This window comes from Acyrthosiphon pisum, unplaced genomic scaffold (assembly GCF_005508785.2).
Source record: "Acyrthosiphon pisum isolate AL4f unplaced genomic scaffold, pea_aphid_22Mar2018_4r6ur Scaffold_67;HRSCAF=410, whole genome shotgun sequence".
In the NCBI taxonomy this organism is placed as follows: Eukaryota; Metazoa; Arthropoda; class Insecta; order Hemiptera; family Aphididae; genus Acyrthosiphon; species Acyrthosiphon pisum.
In genome coordinates this window covers 41,606-57,321 of record NW_021776595.1, presented here as the reverse complement: position 1 = coordinate 57,321, position 15,716 = coordinate 41,606, and the positions used below count along the sequence as shown (strand labels likewise).

Genomic DNA, 15,716 nt, shown 5'->3' with positions numbered 1-15,716 from the left:
GCACAACTCTTGTCTTTTTTTTTTATCCAAAAATCAGGAACTATTTCTATGGTGTTGTCTTTTACAAAATGAACAATACTCCACATTTTGTTTTAATATTTTCAATAAGTTTATGTTATACTAGAATATCAATTAAAAATCAAATTTATTATAGTTAGCTACAAAATGTATTTTATAGTTATATAATTATTCAATTCACTCACTATATATAGTAGTATATTGTATAGATGTAGATATTAAATACGGCACAACATAGTAATTAAGTTAATTATAAAATATCCTCGTTTGTTTTCCTTTTTTAATTAAAGGTTACAAAAAAATTTAACATTTTGATTTAGTTAAACTATCTATTTTTAACTTTAAAAAAAAAACAATAACTAAATTTATTTAATAAAATTATCTAAGCATTTAGTCTTATTTATAATTAAGTATTAAAATAATTAAATTTAAGAATTTATTAATGGCAATGCAATTGATTTAGAATTATGTGTAACTACCATAACTTTTTTTTTTACATTATTTATATTCCATTCACTTAATTCTTCACTAAGTTGATCTACAAGAAATATATCAAATAATGATGAATTAACAGGATTACTATAAAATTGTTGTTTTATTTTAAAAAATTTTCCAATAAGTGATATACTACTATCTTCATTTTTAACAACATTTAAACATTTGACAACTTCTCCACTTTCAATTAATATATAATTATCTTGAGATGTATTTATGTTTATTTTTATTTCATTAATGGTTAATTTTTTGTACTGAACTGTATTGTTATTGCCAATTAATGGCCCATTTCTATGAGGTTTTGATAATATTACACTTGTATTTGTATTACTTAGTATATTATGTGGATGCTGAATATATATTTCAGAATATCTGTTTATTAACTGTTCTAGTGGTTTCTCATTTTTTCGAACTTTGGATTTTAAGTCTTTCATATAATTTTCAAAAGCAAAGGCGCTGCAGTTATCAAGTGGTCCAAAATGTTGATAATCATCACCTAAGTGCAGAAGCCCGTGAATGTTATGAGATACATGTTGACGGCCATAAAGATTTTCAAATCTCTCTACAAAGTAATCTAGCAGTTGTTCAGCATAGTCAAAATAACATTGGCGGTTTGGACTCAAAAGTATGACCATGGCAACATGTAGTATCATGAAATGATTGTAACAATCCTTATTAATAATACCTTCAAGTACAATGGGTCCAATATACAGTAAAAATAATCTTAATTCAGTCGCTTTCCATCTACCTATGTCCTGAATTTCCCTGGGTTTTCTTGAAAAATCTGAAGGAATATATTTTTTTAGAGCTAGTAATGAGGCGGTTAATTTATGTGCAGATCGACTAGGTAGGCGTAAATGCAATGGTCCCTTGTGCAACCATAACAATACAAGTTTACGGGTAACTCCAATTAAAACTAAGTGCATATAATCAAGACTAAATGAGTGAACTAAGTTAAATCCAGGTAATTCAATGAGTCTTGAAATACTGTCCCCTATATGATAGTCTTCATACATTAGTTGTGCATATGATTCATGAGTTGGTTCTTTTAGGACATTTGTTTCTAGAATATGGAAAACATACCCTGTTTCGAAAATATTCCCCTTCTATAGTACCTACATCGATTACATGATGAAAAGCCTGAATGTCCTTTAGTTTTCAGTACAAATGATTTTGCTGGCGCATCACACACAAAGCCTTTGATAAATACTTTTCTATTTCTACCATTAATTATAATTCCATTAGTTAATAAATCTTTAGCTTCAACAATAAAATCTGATAAAAACTCATCACTATCTTTGGGCTTAGCAAAACCATGATAAATGCCCACTGGAAAAACAGTTTTACTGGTACCAACAACATAAGCCAATATAGGCCAAAATTGACTATTAGTGTTTTTTGTTAAGGGCAAACCATCTACATTAATAAAAACGTGTATCTCACCAATTTCAGGAGATGCAAATCGTTGTATACCCGCAGATAATCCAAAATGATAATATTCTCCTGGAGCAACATGTCGAAGTTTTGTACCACTTAATCGCGGTGTAACTAAAAGTGTACGACAATCTCTTGGCAATGTTTTTGTATTTATAGTATCATACCTTTTCATTAATTTTAGTAAACTGTTTACAGTTGATTGTGGAACATTGCAATTTACTGCCCACACAGCAAGGTCTTTCCCAAAATTATTATTTAACTTATTTTCTACAGAGTTTTCTACATTGACTGATAGTAATGGTATTTGTTGTTCCCCTATAATATTAAGGTTCTCTTGGATATGTGTTACGGTTTCGTCATAAAATGAATTAACTATTTGAGGATCAGGGTTTAAGTTTGTTATTATTGGTGAATGGTGACCAATAGATTTAGTAATTTCTTTTTCACAGCTGACGGTTGCAATACTTATGGCTGGTTCATTTTTCGAATAAATATTACTGATAAGATCAAGTTCTTTCTTAATTTTCCTTCTCTTAGAATGGTCACTTGACATTTTATTAAATTATTTGAATTTTTAAAGATTTAAAAGAACTATACATTTCTAAAAAAAAAAAATAATGATATTTATTAATGCAGATATATATACTTATATATTATATATATTAGTATATACTTAGATTTTTAAAAAAAAAAAAAACAGAAACGAACCAACTGAGATTTGTTATATACCTATATATTAGCTCGGATTTATTCAGTAGGTATGCCATTTGTTTATCAAAATAAGAGAAAAAAATCATAACTTTGTATTAAATAATTATTTATTTAATTAGCAATTAATTTTAATCAATACAAACAGTATTATTTTAGTACAGTAACAACTATACTATACTATACTAGCTATCTAATACCTTGGAATATAAGCAATTATAAAATTGAGTGATGCTGTTAATAACAACAATATACCTACCTGCCTAATATAATAATATATTAAACAATTGTAAAGAAATATATTTAAATATAAGTATTTAATAGTAGTATTATAAATAATAGGTAAATAATAAATGATTGACCAACATAACCTAATGTTATTAATTGTATATATTATTACCACCTATTTATTTTTCTTAGTACCATGCATAGTACCATTTCACTCTTATCTAGTATAATATACTAATTTATTTAGTAATATGAGATGTTATTTTCTTATTTATATATAGGTACCTATTATGCTCAAACTAAGGAGTTTTGATGCACACTTTATAAAAGAGAGTAAAGGCGACTTGACATTAGCATTTTAAAAGACTAGGTATAGGTACCATGTTAGGAGTTAGGTAAATTTAACTATTCGATTTAATTAAATATCTTGTTCAGTTAATTACTTAAGTGATTTCAAGTAAATGTACCGAATATAATTAGAAGTATAAGAATAAAAAGTGATAAACTATTATGTAGGTACCTAGCATAGTAGGTATTATATTTAAAAACTTAACACATGTTGGCCGTATGAAATATCTACCTACCTATAAAATGATAGATAGGTAGGTACTTAATTTAAAACTTAAATAATATATATTAGGTAGGTACTTACAATATTCGGCTCCAAAGCGATAAACTGCCAACCATCAACACCCTTATAAAGTTAGCAGCACAACTACGACAGACACATATGAAATACACTCAACTAACTTGTTGGTAACTTGTTGGACATTGTTGGACTTTATTTTAGTCGCTAGAGCTTTCGACACTTTTGTGCTGCCATATATACTACAACAGCACAACTTTGCGTTAGCGAAATTTCACCCTTATAAAAAATGTCCAGCCTGACTTGTTGGACACTGTTGGACCACTCTGAACATTTGTTGGACATTATTTTTGCCGGTAGAGCTTTTGAAACTTTTGTGCTGCCAACAGCACAACTTTGCGTTAGCGAAATTTCACCCTTATAAAAAATGTCCAGCCTGACTTGTTGGACACTGTTGGACCACTCTGAACATTTGTTGGACATTTTTTTTGCCGGTAGAGCTTTTGAAACTTTTGTGCTGCCAACAGCACAACTTTGCGTTAGCGAAATTTCACCCTTATAAAAAATGTCCAGCCTGACTTGTTGGACACTGTTGGACCACTCTGAACATTTGTTGGACATTATTTTTGCCGGTAGAGCTTTTGAAACTTTTGTGCTGCCAACAGCACAACTTTGCGTTAGCGAAATTTCACCCTTATAAAAAATGTCCAGCCTGACTTGTTGGACACTGTTGGACCACTCTGAACATTTGTTGGACATTATTTTTGCCGGTAGAGCTTTTGAAACTTTTGTGCTGCCAACAGCACAACTTTGCGTTAGCGAAATTTCACCCTTATAAAAAATGTCCAGCCTGACTTGTTGGACACTGTTGGACCACTCTGAACATTTGTTGGACATTATTTTTGCCGGTAGAGCTTTTGAAACTTTTGTGCTGCCAACAGCACAACTTTGCGTTAGCGAAATTTCACCCTTATAAAAAATGTCCAGCCTGACTTGTTGGACACTTTTGGACCACTCTGAAAATTTGTTGGACATTATTTTTGCCGGTATAGCTTTTGAAACTTTTGTAGCTTACAGAGATTATCCTTTATACAAAGATAATTTTTTTTCCAAAGTCAAATCATTATTATCACTGTTTGATAATTATAAATTTATTATTGTTCTTTGTTTTTTAATCAATGAATTAATAATTTGTTTAAAGTGTAATAAGAATAATTTTATTTTAACATAAATACCACCTCGGTTATTTAATAAATTATTAATTAAATTATATTACTTGTATGAGTATATTAGGATGTATTAAGTTATACAAATAAAAATATTTAAATAAGAATTATATCGTAATTAACAAGTTATAAAAAAAAAAGATATATGACAACTTAATTCCGAATAAAATATAATATATGTGGTGTTACACTAATATTTTTGATACTGCTGAGTCTTTTTATTTTTCGGCTTATATCATCGTAAAGTTCCCAATACCCACTTGCACGGTACACATATGATACATAATGACCCATTTTTCCTATTGCTGGTGCAATATATGCAATCACAGCAATAAATCTGAAACTACAATTAAAAATAAAATGCAATTTTAACTATATAAAATTATAATAAATGATTAAATAATCTCGTATAATAAGATTGTTATTACATTAAATTTATTAATTAATTTTAACTTTAAAATGTTTAATTTTGGGATAGATATTAAAATTCCATCTCTAGATAATTATTATACACAACTTATCATCTTAAAAAATTGTTTTGATTTATTTAATTTATATGATAGAATATTTTATCTTTTATATTGTGCATTCTAGATTTGTAGTTTAACTAAGTTGGATCTTGTCTTTTTTGTTTATATACCTACGATATACCAGAAATATTGTTCCGGTGTAACAATATAATATGTGTACCTGTAGTTTTCTACTTTTATGTTTAGTGGTATATCAAATAATTTGCATGTCATTTCCCGTTCTTGTCCACTTATGTTCATATTTGTTTCGATAAATAAATGATGTCCAATATCTTAAGTGACTGAAATTATTCCTGAACATCCATCTCTGTAGCATTTTCTACTATACCCACTTAGTTGAGATGGGGTCATATTAATAGCCTCCTGTAGTTCACTAAAAGAACCTAATAATATAAAAAACACGCAATAAATACATTATTTCTAATTAAAATGTATGTTATTTATTTATAATAATACTTAATCTTTAGAATATCAATATACCTGAAATTAATTTATTCTGATCGATAGGCATTAATATTGTATTGGCTATGGATTGTCCGCATTTATGATTATTACAAGTATGGTACTGATAAATACTTGGAGCTTTTGTAAAAAGTTTTTCAATCAAACTTGCAACATTGGATTCTGCATTGTACTCAATGAATTGACTGACACATTCATTTTTTGTACAATAATCTTTGAGTATCAATAATCGTTCTTCGTAAAATTTACCAGTGGCACCTTGTTCAACTAACCGAATAACCAGATTTAAGGTCAAACATGAACTTTCATTGACGTAACTTGCGTAATCTAATGAATCCATATATGCTGTAGACACCATTTGTAAAATTGAGTCAAAAGCACAGGTATTAGTAATGTGGCATCGTTTTTTGTTTGGCTGTTGGCCAATCATTATTGGGCGCATTAAAGTTCCATTTTTTACTAAACTTAATCTATGCTTGGAAATATTATGGTTTATTTTGAGTCTTGATCGGATTTCTGGATGTTTTTCTAAATACAAAGATCTTTTACTTTGTTGCAACTCCTTTTTTTCCTGAAAAGATGAACTTGCCTTGTTCTTCCAATTTTCAATGATGGTTTCTTCCGGAGTTGAACAGCGACTAGTGTTACTGGAGTCTGTATTATGTTCTACGTTTTCATTGAAAATAGATGCTTTCGTAATATATTCTTCAGCTTCTGAAGATATTAAGCTTTTAGCAACATCACTGTGATTCGAGGCCAAGCCGTGCAAAAGTTCACTATAATATGTCCTTTTATTTTGAACAGGTATATTATTATTATCAGAAATTTTGAATGGAGCAACAATAGTTTTATTTTTAAAAGTATTATCTGCTAGACTTCCGGTAATTTTTATATCCCCTCGGATCGCTCTTAAATGTGTTACCAAAAACTTGTCCACACGCATCCTAGCATTTTTTTTGACTATAGAAGATTTTAGTGTAGAAAAATAACCTTCGACTCTCGCAGAGGAGGCCCTTAAATTTGGAGATGAAAAACTGTCAACCATTACAGCAGACCACAAAGGAAATTCTAAACAAATGTTAACTAAAGATTTGACCACATCTATACAATAAAGACCATTTAAGTGATCACCGACCACTTTCGACCTTTCAATTGATTTGTCTTCTACTTCATGTAACCAAGTTTCTATACTCATTACATAATTTGTTTCGTTATATATTTTACGTTGATCTTCGTACAAAAAAATGTCTTCATCGCTATTAATACCTTTATAGTTGTTTAGTTCATTATTTTCTAAATCTGGTAAGTCCATTGTGTTAGTAGACGAAATCAGATTTATTAATTGTCTTCGGTCTTCCTCAGCAGGTGTGTCTTTGTTATAATTATCCTTTCCATCTGTCTTCGATGATGCCACAGTTATGATCATTTCTAATATTTTTTTAAATTGAATAAAATCTTTTTCTTGAATTAGTAGACAAATGCATCGTATATAAAAATCTCTAACTTCATAACGTACTTTCAAACATTTCCATCGACACAATATATGAACCATATGTGCGACATCGATTCGTACGAAACATTCCGGTAGGTTATTTTCGATTCCAATAAGATGGTCAAAGCATACTTTTACATAATCTTTAAGGGATTTCTTGTTGCAAAATGTCCTGGTTATAGCACCAATTAATGCTTTCGAGTAATCTGAAATGCATTCATTTGGTGCTTTATTACCCATATTGGTCCAGCATGACATCCAATAATGAATGGACAACATATCCTGTTTCTCAGATAACTGTTGGGATATAGGTACAGTTTTGCCTTCAATTTCCACAACCATTTGATACAAAAATATGTGTGCCGATTGAATTTTATTTATAGTCCTCAAAATTGGTAGTACGAGTGATCCAGTCGCATCAACACTCATTGTAATCCACTTCTTTTGACGACTTTCTGATTTATAAATAAATTCTTGCGTCGGTAACCAATAATGGACATAAAATGGATCACATCCAATACTATGTATTGATCCTTTATGTTCGATTTCATATTTGAGAGTCACAATGCTCATAACAGGGTTGCAGTCTTCAATACCGAGAGTTCTGTTTACATGCTCCTGTTTAGCCATTGTAAGAACATGATTATTGTATAAATTTGGTGGCTCTGTATCACCATAGTCCATTGTACTATCAGCCATATTTCGTCGCCATTGGCTCACTCCATTATTTAGCACTTCTTCACTAATAATCCCTCGTTTAGGCTGTCGTAAAAATCTTTTTTTTGAGTGATTAATATCAAGTGTATTTAAAGCCATAAAGGTTACTATCAAATCTTCTCCTGGCACGGGAACATTCACTACATCACCAAAGACTATTGCACGACAATTTTGTTCTGAACATTTGCCTTTAAACGAAATAAAGGCATTAATTGATCCTGGTGTGACGTGGTGATATAATATACAATAGGAACATGGTAGCCCATGCTGTTCAAAAAATGTATCCAAAAAAAGATCAATCCATCCATTTTGCAATTTCCATACTCGACGCAGTCCTTTTTTAGTTTTTTGAAATCTTTCTTGTGGTTCAATTTTTTTATATGATGAGTATGGAATGGAAACTTTAAATGATTGTGTAGTTCTAGAATGTAATCTTTTTTTAAAGCAAACTGTGTCAGCTGTGTCTGAAAAATTGACAGTACCTATTTAAAAATTACTAATAATTTTGAAGACGTGCATTTTTTCTGTGCTATAAGTCTATGTGTATAAGAATTAAATTAAAAAAATAAACCAGTTTTAAACTAACACTCTAATGGTATTAAAATAATATAATAGATAAATATTTGGTTAAAGTAATTTAAATATATTTTATATTGTGTTATTAAAAAAAGTAAATAAGTTATCATCTAAATAAAACACAAAATAAATATAAAATATAAATTACCATTCATATCACTTTCATTTTTGTCATCTAAAGTAGTTTCATCGCTTTCATAATAAAGTACCTGTGATTCTGGCATAGGTATAACAATATTCATCCTTTTCCTTATTTGTGATAATAGTTCATAACGATTATTTTTTAATAATGTATAAAGATAGTCCCTCTTTATTATATTTTGATATCTCTCAGAACTATTTAACAAATCAGTCACTTTTTTCCAAGCTGGAGAAGACCAAGGAGGAAGTTCTCCATTGTCATTCAAAAGTTTTTCCTGTAATACAGCTTCAATAATATCACCCACACGTTTAGCTGCCATTACAATAGTGCCCTATAAATTATTAATAATAAAATGAGACATAGGTACCTTCATGAATTTTTTATTTATCTACCTAAAAAATTAGAAGTAAAAGCATGTTTAGCTACGTTTATAGAAAGATACACACAGCGTCAGACTTAGTGGGTGGGGGGTGCTTGTTAGCCAAGATACCCACCAATCCGCATATTGAAATTTTTTTTATTAGAAATCACTTTGGTATAAGGTATTACGCAGAACTAAGCGTATTAATTGTGGATTGCTACAAAAATATGTGAAATTTGTTTTTACTCTGAAGTTGTATTGTTCATGATAAATAGCTAAGAAGCTTTATTATCAAAATTACAATATAGCATCCACCATAAAAAAACCTAGATCCGCCACAGCACATAATTACGAAAATTTTATTGAAAAAAACTATTTGAAAATGTTTAAATAAAAAAAAAGTGAGTAGGTACCTAAGTAATTATATGTAACTTTCAATCTGCTGATTGTCATTTACTCTAATGCTTGTGTAAAATGTGTTAAAGTTGAATTAAATAACAAATCATTGAATACAAAAACTGATTATAAGCGGAGATAGTCAGCTTATATGAACAAATATATTTTATGATATTATTATAGCTCTTATAGTAAGATAGATTACAATTAGTTAATTAATAATAATATGATAGGTTAAATTAATTCTTAGAGAACAAATTTAATTTATAATATTATATACATATTATATACTTATACCTATCAAATATTCTATAACATTTTTATTCAAAACTGACGTACCTACAGAATAAATAGGCAATAACTTTTAGTGAATCTACATATTTTGAAACATTATTTTATAATAATATTATAAAATAATAAATATATCGGTAATATTTATAATAATATTATATAAGTACATGTAATGGTTACTTATCATTCTACAAACTATACAAATATTTTTTTATATAACTATATATTATATATTATTATAAAATGATTAGTCAGAGGTGGATCAAACTAAAAAAAGGTGGATGTCGCTCTGCTGTACAGTAGGTTACAAGTGGGTCACTGTATAATGGATGGTATTAAATTTGAATTCAATGTTATATATGGTGATGACAAACACAAAACAAAAAAAACACACACATCATTGTAAAATCAATACATTCTATGTTTCACTCAGAATCTAAAAGAAAAATACCCAAGCCTGTGAAAGTTAATCATAATTTTTAATTGAGTTAAATTAAGTTGATAGAAAACATTTTTAAAAGTGAATGCCTAGTTAATGTTAATATTAATATATCTTAACTTTTTTTTACTCAGTTAAGTTAAAATTTATATGGAAACTTACAATTAACTTATTAATTATGTTAAATTATTTTTATTGATCAATTCTGGTTAACCATATGTAATTAAATTAATTAAAATTTTTTATTTCCTATTTTAATATATGTTTATGCTATATGCATAATTAATAATAATTTTGTTATGATTATTATTTATAAATTAACATAACTTGGATTTGATTAAAATTAACTCGTTATTTATTAAGTATATATCAATAAAAAAGTTAAACTAAAAATTAACTTAACTTAAACTTTTTAACTTATTTAAGCCCAGGATTGAAAATACCTAAGTACCTATACATAGCCGTGTTAGTAAGTTTAACTAATACATTATTTGCTTATTCTAAATTGTAAATTATAACATATATTTATTATTATTAAATAAAAACCACCTGAAATAAATCTTTGTATGTTTTCTTTTAGCTATTTATTTAAATACTAAAATACCTACTATGTCAGTGTTCAGTAAACATTATAATACTTTGGTACCTGTGACATGAAACTTTGTATTAGGAAATTAGTGTATAGTGTTATAGTATAACAAAATAGGAATGAAAGTAAAATAGATTATACCTATATAAATCACCAAGAATTTACAAATAAATTTAAAATCATATTTATTATAAACAGTAATGTATAAACAGTAAATACATATAGGTAATTCAATTAAACATTATACATAAATATAAATGTATTGAAATACTTTAATTATGAAAACAAGTAAATGAATACACATAATTTAATCAACTTGTAAAGGTATGCTTACATATTATTTATTTATTATTTTATTTATTAGAATATAAACGCTGAACAGCTATTAAAAAATTCAATGACTAAGACAATATGATAAACTTAACAAAAATAGTGAACCAATAATAAATATAAGTTATAAGTTATAACAATAAATTAATAGTGTAGTAGTTGAGAGCAGCTAATGTGAGTTATATTGAGATGTCTGGATCACTCGTACTACCAATTTTGAGGACTATAAATAAAATTCAATCAGCACACATTTTGTATCAAATGGTTGTGGAAATTGAAGGCAAAACTGTACCTACATCCCAACAGGATATGTTGCCCATTTATTATTGGATGTCATGCTGGACTAATATGGGTAATAAAAACCCCAAATAAATGTATTTCTGATTACTCGAAAGCATTAATTGGTGCTATAACAAAGGCATTCTGCAACAGGGAATCCCTTAAAGACTATGTAAAAGTATGCTTTGATCATCTAATTGGAATCGAAAATAACCTACCGGAATGTTTCGTATGAATTGATATCGCACATATTGTTCATATATTATGTCGATGGAAATGTTTGAAAGTATGTTATAAAGTTAGTGATTTTTATATACAATGCTTTTGTCTACTTATTCAAGAAAATGATTTTATTCAATTTAAAAAAAATATTAGAAATGATCATAACTGTAGCATCATCAGATGGGAAGGATAATTATAGCATAGACACACCTGCTGAGGAAGACCGAAGACAATTAATAAATCTGATTTCGTCTACTAACACAATGGACTTACCAGATTTAGAAAATAATGAATTAAACAATTATAAAGGAATTAATAGTGATGAAGACATTCTTTGTATGAAAATAAACATAAAATATATAATGAAACAAATTATCTAATTATTATGAGTCTTGATGCGACTGGATCACTTATAGTTGATTAGATATGTCTAATTTTGGGCCATTGCCTTGTCTGGACACTCTGGTAAGATTTAATAAGTTACCTGTAATAAAAATAAAAAAATAATTGAATATAAAAAAATACCTCATATATATATATATATATATATATATACCTTAATTAATGAATATTATAAAAAGAGATTCAAAGGATTGATAAGTATTTTATATTTTTAATTATATACATTGCAACGCCGCAATGGAATTTCATAACACCAATTCATACAGTGACATAGTGTATGTATATAAATATATACGTAATACAAATTGTAATTTAACAATATCAGAAACAATATAAATTAAAGTAAGTAAAAAACAATAATACAATTAAATTAAATAGGTACATACTTTGTAAATAACTGTTTATAAGACTTTGACATTGCATAAATGTGATGTAGGTACAAGGTAAATCCGTATTGAAATGTAAGAACATAGGCCAAAATGCTTACAAGGTTGATATTGCAATTTCCGCCCAAGATTCTATCATTAATCATAATATTACAATAATATACAAACTACAAAGTATTAGGTACATTCATGGTACAAACCTTTAAAAAGTTATAAGATACTAACAAGGTAGGTACTCGATACTTTGTTTTTTCACATAGAATTCAAAGTAATCGATCAATTTGAGCATACACCATTGTAACGGAATGTCATTAAAAAAAAATAATTTAACAATTTTAACAAAAGTAAAAAACCACGATTCGTTAAATTGTAAAGTTAGCGCGATGCGCGAGTAAGTACTAAGTAAGTATAATAAACAGTAAGAATTAAACATTCAACGAATCGGCCGTTATTACTTATCGTTATCACTTATCAGTTATCACTTATCACTTATCACGTGTAGTGTAGTTTTACCTGTGGTAGTACTGGTAGTAGCACACGAGCAATCACGAAGATTGAGGTGTCCACAAGGTGTCAGCAATTATTGCTAAAAGATCCAAACCACGGCACTTGATAAAACCACAAAATATAATAATAACCTATTACCTAACCATGGACCACGCGTCCACGCCGGAATTTATAATAATCCATTATAATAACTTAAACTACCTATCCTTTCCATCAAAATCATACAAATAAATTGAACGTTTGAACCAAACGAAGATACTTGTAGACAATATGTCGTTTAAGTTTGGTTCCCGGACTAAGATAAAGTGGACTGGAAACGAAAGCCAAAATTCCGGGCCACTGAAGATTCGGGTAGGCTTGTGTGGGGGAAATCAGTAATCGCGTATCGAGCGCTATTTATTATCTAGTTTATAATATTATACCAAATACCAATCATCTAATTTGTTCAATCTACCTCTACTCTCTAGATCCCCTTAAAAAAAAATAAAATAACAAATGTATTTTAAACATATCATAAATAGGTAAAATACACATTACACTATATTATATTAAAGATAGGTACAAGACATACATAAATCAGGTAATTCAAAACAAAAAAAATATTAAACTTTATATGAATTATAGTTGCTACTTATATATAACCCAATAACTATAAAAATATATACTATGTTACCTAATACTTATAGGTACCAAAGTATATAATATAGATATTATATACATGGTTACATAAAAAATATTGTCATCACATTTTGATAGGTATACTAGTATAATGTAATGTAATGTAACATATAAATCTCTATTATCTATATACTTGAATATTTGATTAATTACTATATTTTCTGTCATTACAATATAATTTATTGTAACCTACATCTAAATAGTAAATACAATACAATATTTCCAATGAGAACTAATGTGACTACTTAGTATTTACCAAAATCTACTCAGAAGTCAGCAGTTATTTTTTTAGATGGTATGAATAAAATATATATACAACAATAGATAGTAGTTATTTGATTCTATAAAAATAAAATAAATATAATATTTATATAACTATAATCTCAAAGTAGGTACCAAATAATATACTTACCTAATTTCCAATTATGCACATTACTTTTCAGACACACGTATTTTTAAATATACGCCAGAACGCAAACAAAATATACCTACTACAAATTTAATTTAAAAATTAAGATTTTTCAATATATCGCCGTATGCACTGAACAAGAGAGCAGTAACAATCGAATGACAAACGATGTCGGTGTATATAATATATTGTAAAAAAATCACAATTCGTTATCGCGCGTGTCCATAGACTCGTAAACATGGGATTTCCAATAAAAAACACGACCAGCATTTAACTATTACAATATTCATAAATAATAATTGGTGATTGATAATATTTATAAAAAACAATTTGTCATTGATAATATACTGGTATGAGGACTTTTGGACTGTTGAAGCCAAAATTAATATATTACAAAATTAAAAAGGTGGGTAAGTGGATGTCGCTCTGCTGTACAGTAGGTTACAAGTGAAATTTGAATTCAATGATATAATATCACTGAATAAGAAAAACGATTCTGAGCGGAGACGGTTTGTCAGTCCAGGTATTAGACATACATATTATAGGTAGGTATACTTATCTATAGTATTAAAAAAAAATTGACCTATAATAGGTATTAATAATAAATTCCAATTTAATCATATCACAATATCCATCAGGTAACGCGTTATACATCAACAACAAACCATGGTACTATCATAGATATATAATAGTATACTTTAGAAGTTTCAAGTACCCACAAATAATATTATACAATCATTACAATCACAACAAAATAAATAAAATATTTATTCCAGGTTTTTTAATATGTAATTTCGTCCAAATTTGAACTTTAAATGACTATAAAAATAAACTGTGCTTATGTATTTCTTAGAATTTTTGGCAACATAATTAAATATTTACGTGGAATCTTGTTTTAAATTTTCAATCCTTAGATATAAAAGTTGAACATTTTATAAATTTTTAACTACAAAATAATTATTCAATTTTAAATTTGATAAATTTTGTCAACATTTTAACTTCAAATGCTTATAAAAAAAAATTGTGCCTATGTATTTTTAATATTTTTCAACTATTAATTTAGCAATATATTAGGAGCCTTGTATTAAATTTTTACACTTTTTGACCCAACAGATAAAACTTTATTGATATTTATAGAAAAAAAAACTAAAAAAATTGATAACTGACAATGTCCGTAAACAGCTCAAAAAGAGTCAAATTATTTTGAAAATTGTATGGTGTATAGGAAATGCTAATATAAACATTCAGTAAAATTTTCATGTATATACAGTTATTCGTTTTTGAATTACAACAAAATAAGGAAATCGCTACATGAGAAATCAAGTGAATATCAAATGTTGTAAAAATATGAATTTCCAACGATCATAAAAATTTAATTTGACTTTCTTATAGATATTTTTTGTTTGATAAAGGTAGATAATCTTATAAGGAATCTTGTATTACATTTTAAAATCTTATTTAAAAAGAAAAATTTTTACGAATTCTTAACTCAAAATAATTTGCTAATTTTCGTGATTTTTCCATATTTTGTCAATTTTTGAACTTTAAATGCTAATAAAAAAAAACTGTGGCCAAGGATTTTTAATATTTTTCATCTGCTTTTGAAACAATATACTAGGAGCTTTTTATTAAATTTTCAAGCTTTTTTAATCAACAAATACAATTTTATTGATATTTTTAGAAAAAAAACTAAAAAAAATGAAAACTGACAATGTCCGTAAAGAGCTCAAAATAAGTCAAAATATTTTGAAAATGTTATGGTGTATAGGAAATGCTAATATAAACATTCAGTCAAAATGTCATGTATCTA

The 15,716-nt window shown here is 27.6% G+C and overlaps 1 protein-coding gene across 1 annotated transcript in view; it reads left to right on the top strand.

Moving 5' to 3' along the window:
• Positions 1 to 11,679: 11,679 nt before the first annotated feature.
• LOC115035070 (death-associated inhibitor of apoptosis 1-like) overlaps positions 11,680 to 15,716 on the top strand; it is a gene marked incomplete at its 3' end in the record, with an annotated part of 5,342 nt that continues 1,305 nt past the window's right edge. The window contains exon 1 of the mRNA XM_029492718.1: positions 11,680 to 11,860. Coding sequence (XP_029348578.1) covers positions 11,680 to 11,860 — 181 coding nt within the window. The remainder of the gene's footprint in view (positions 11,861 to 15,716) is intronic.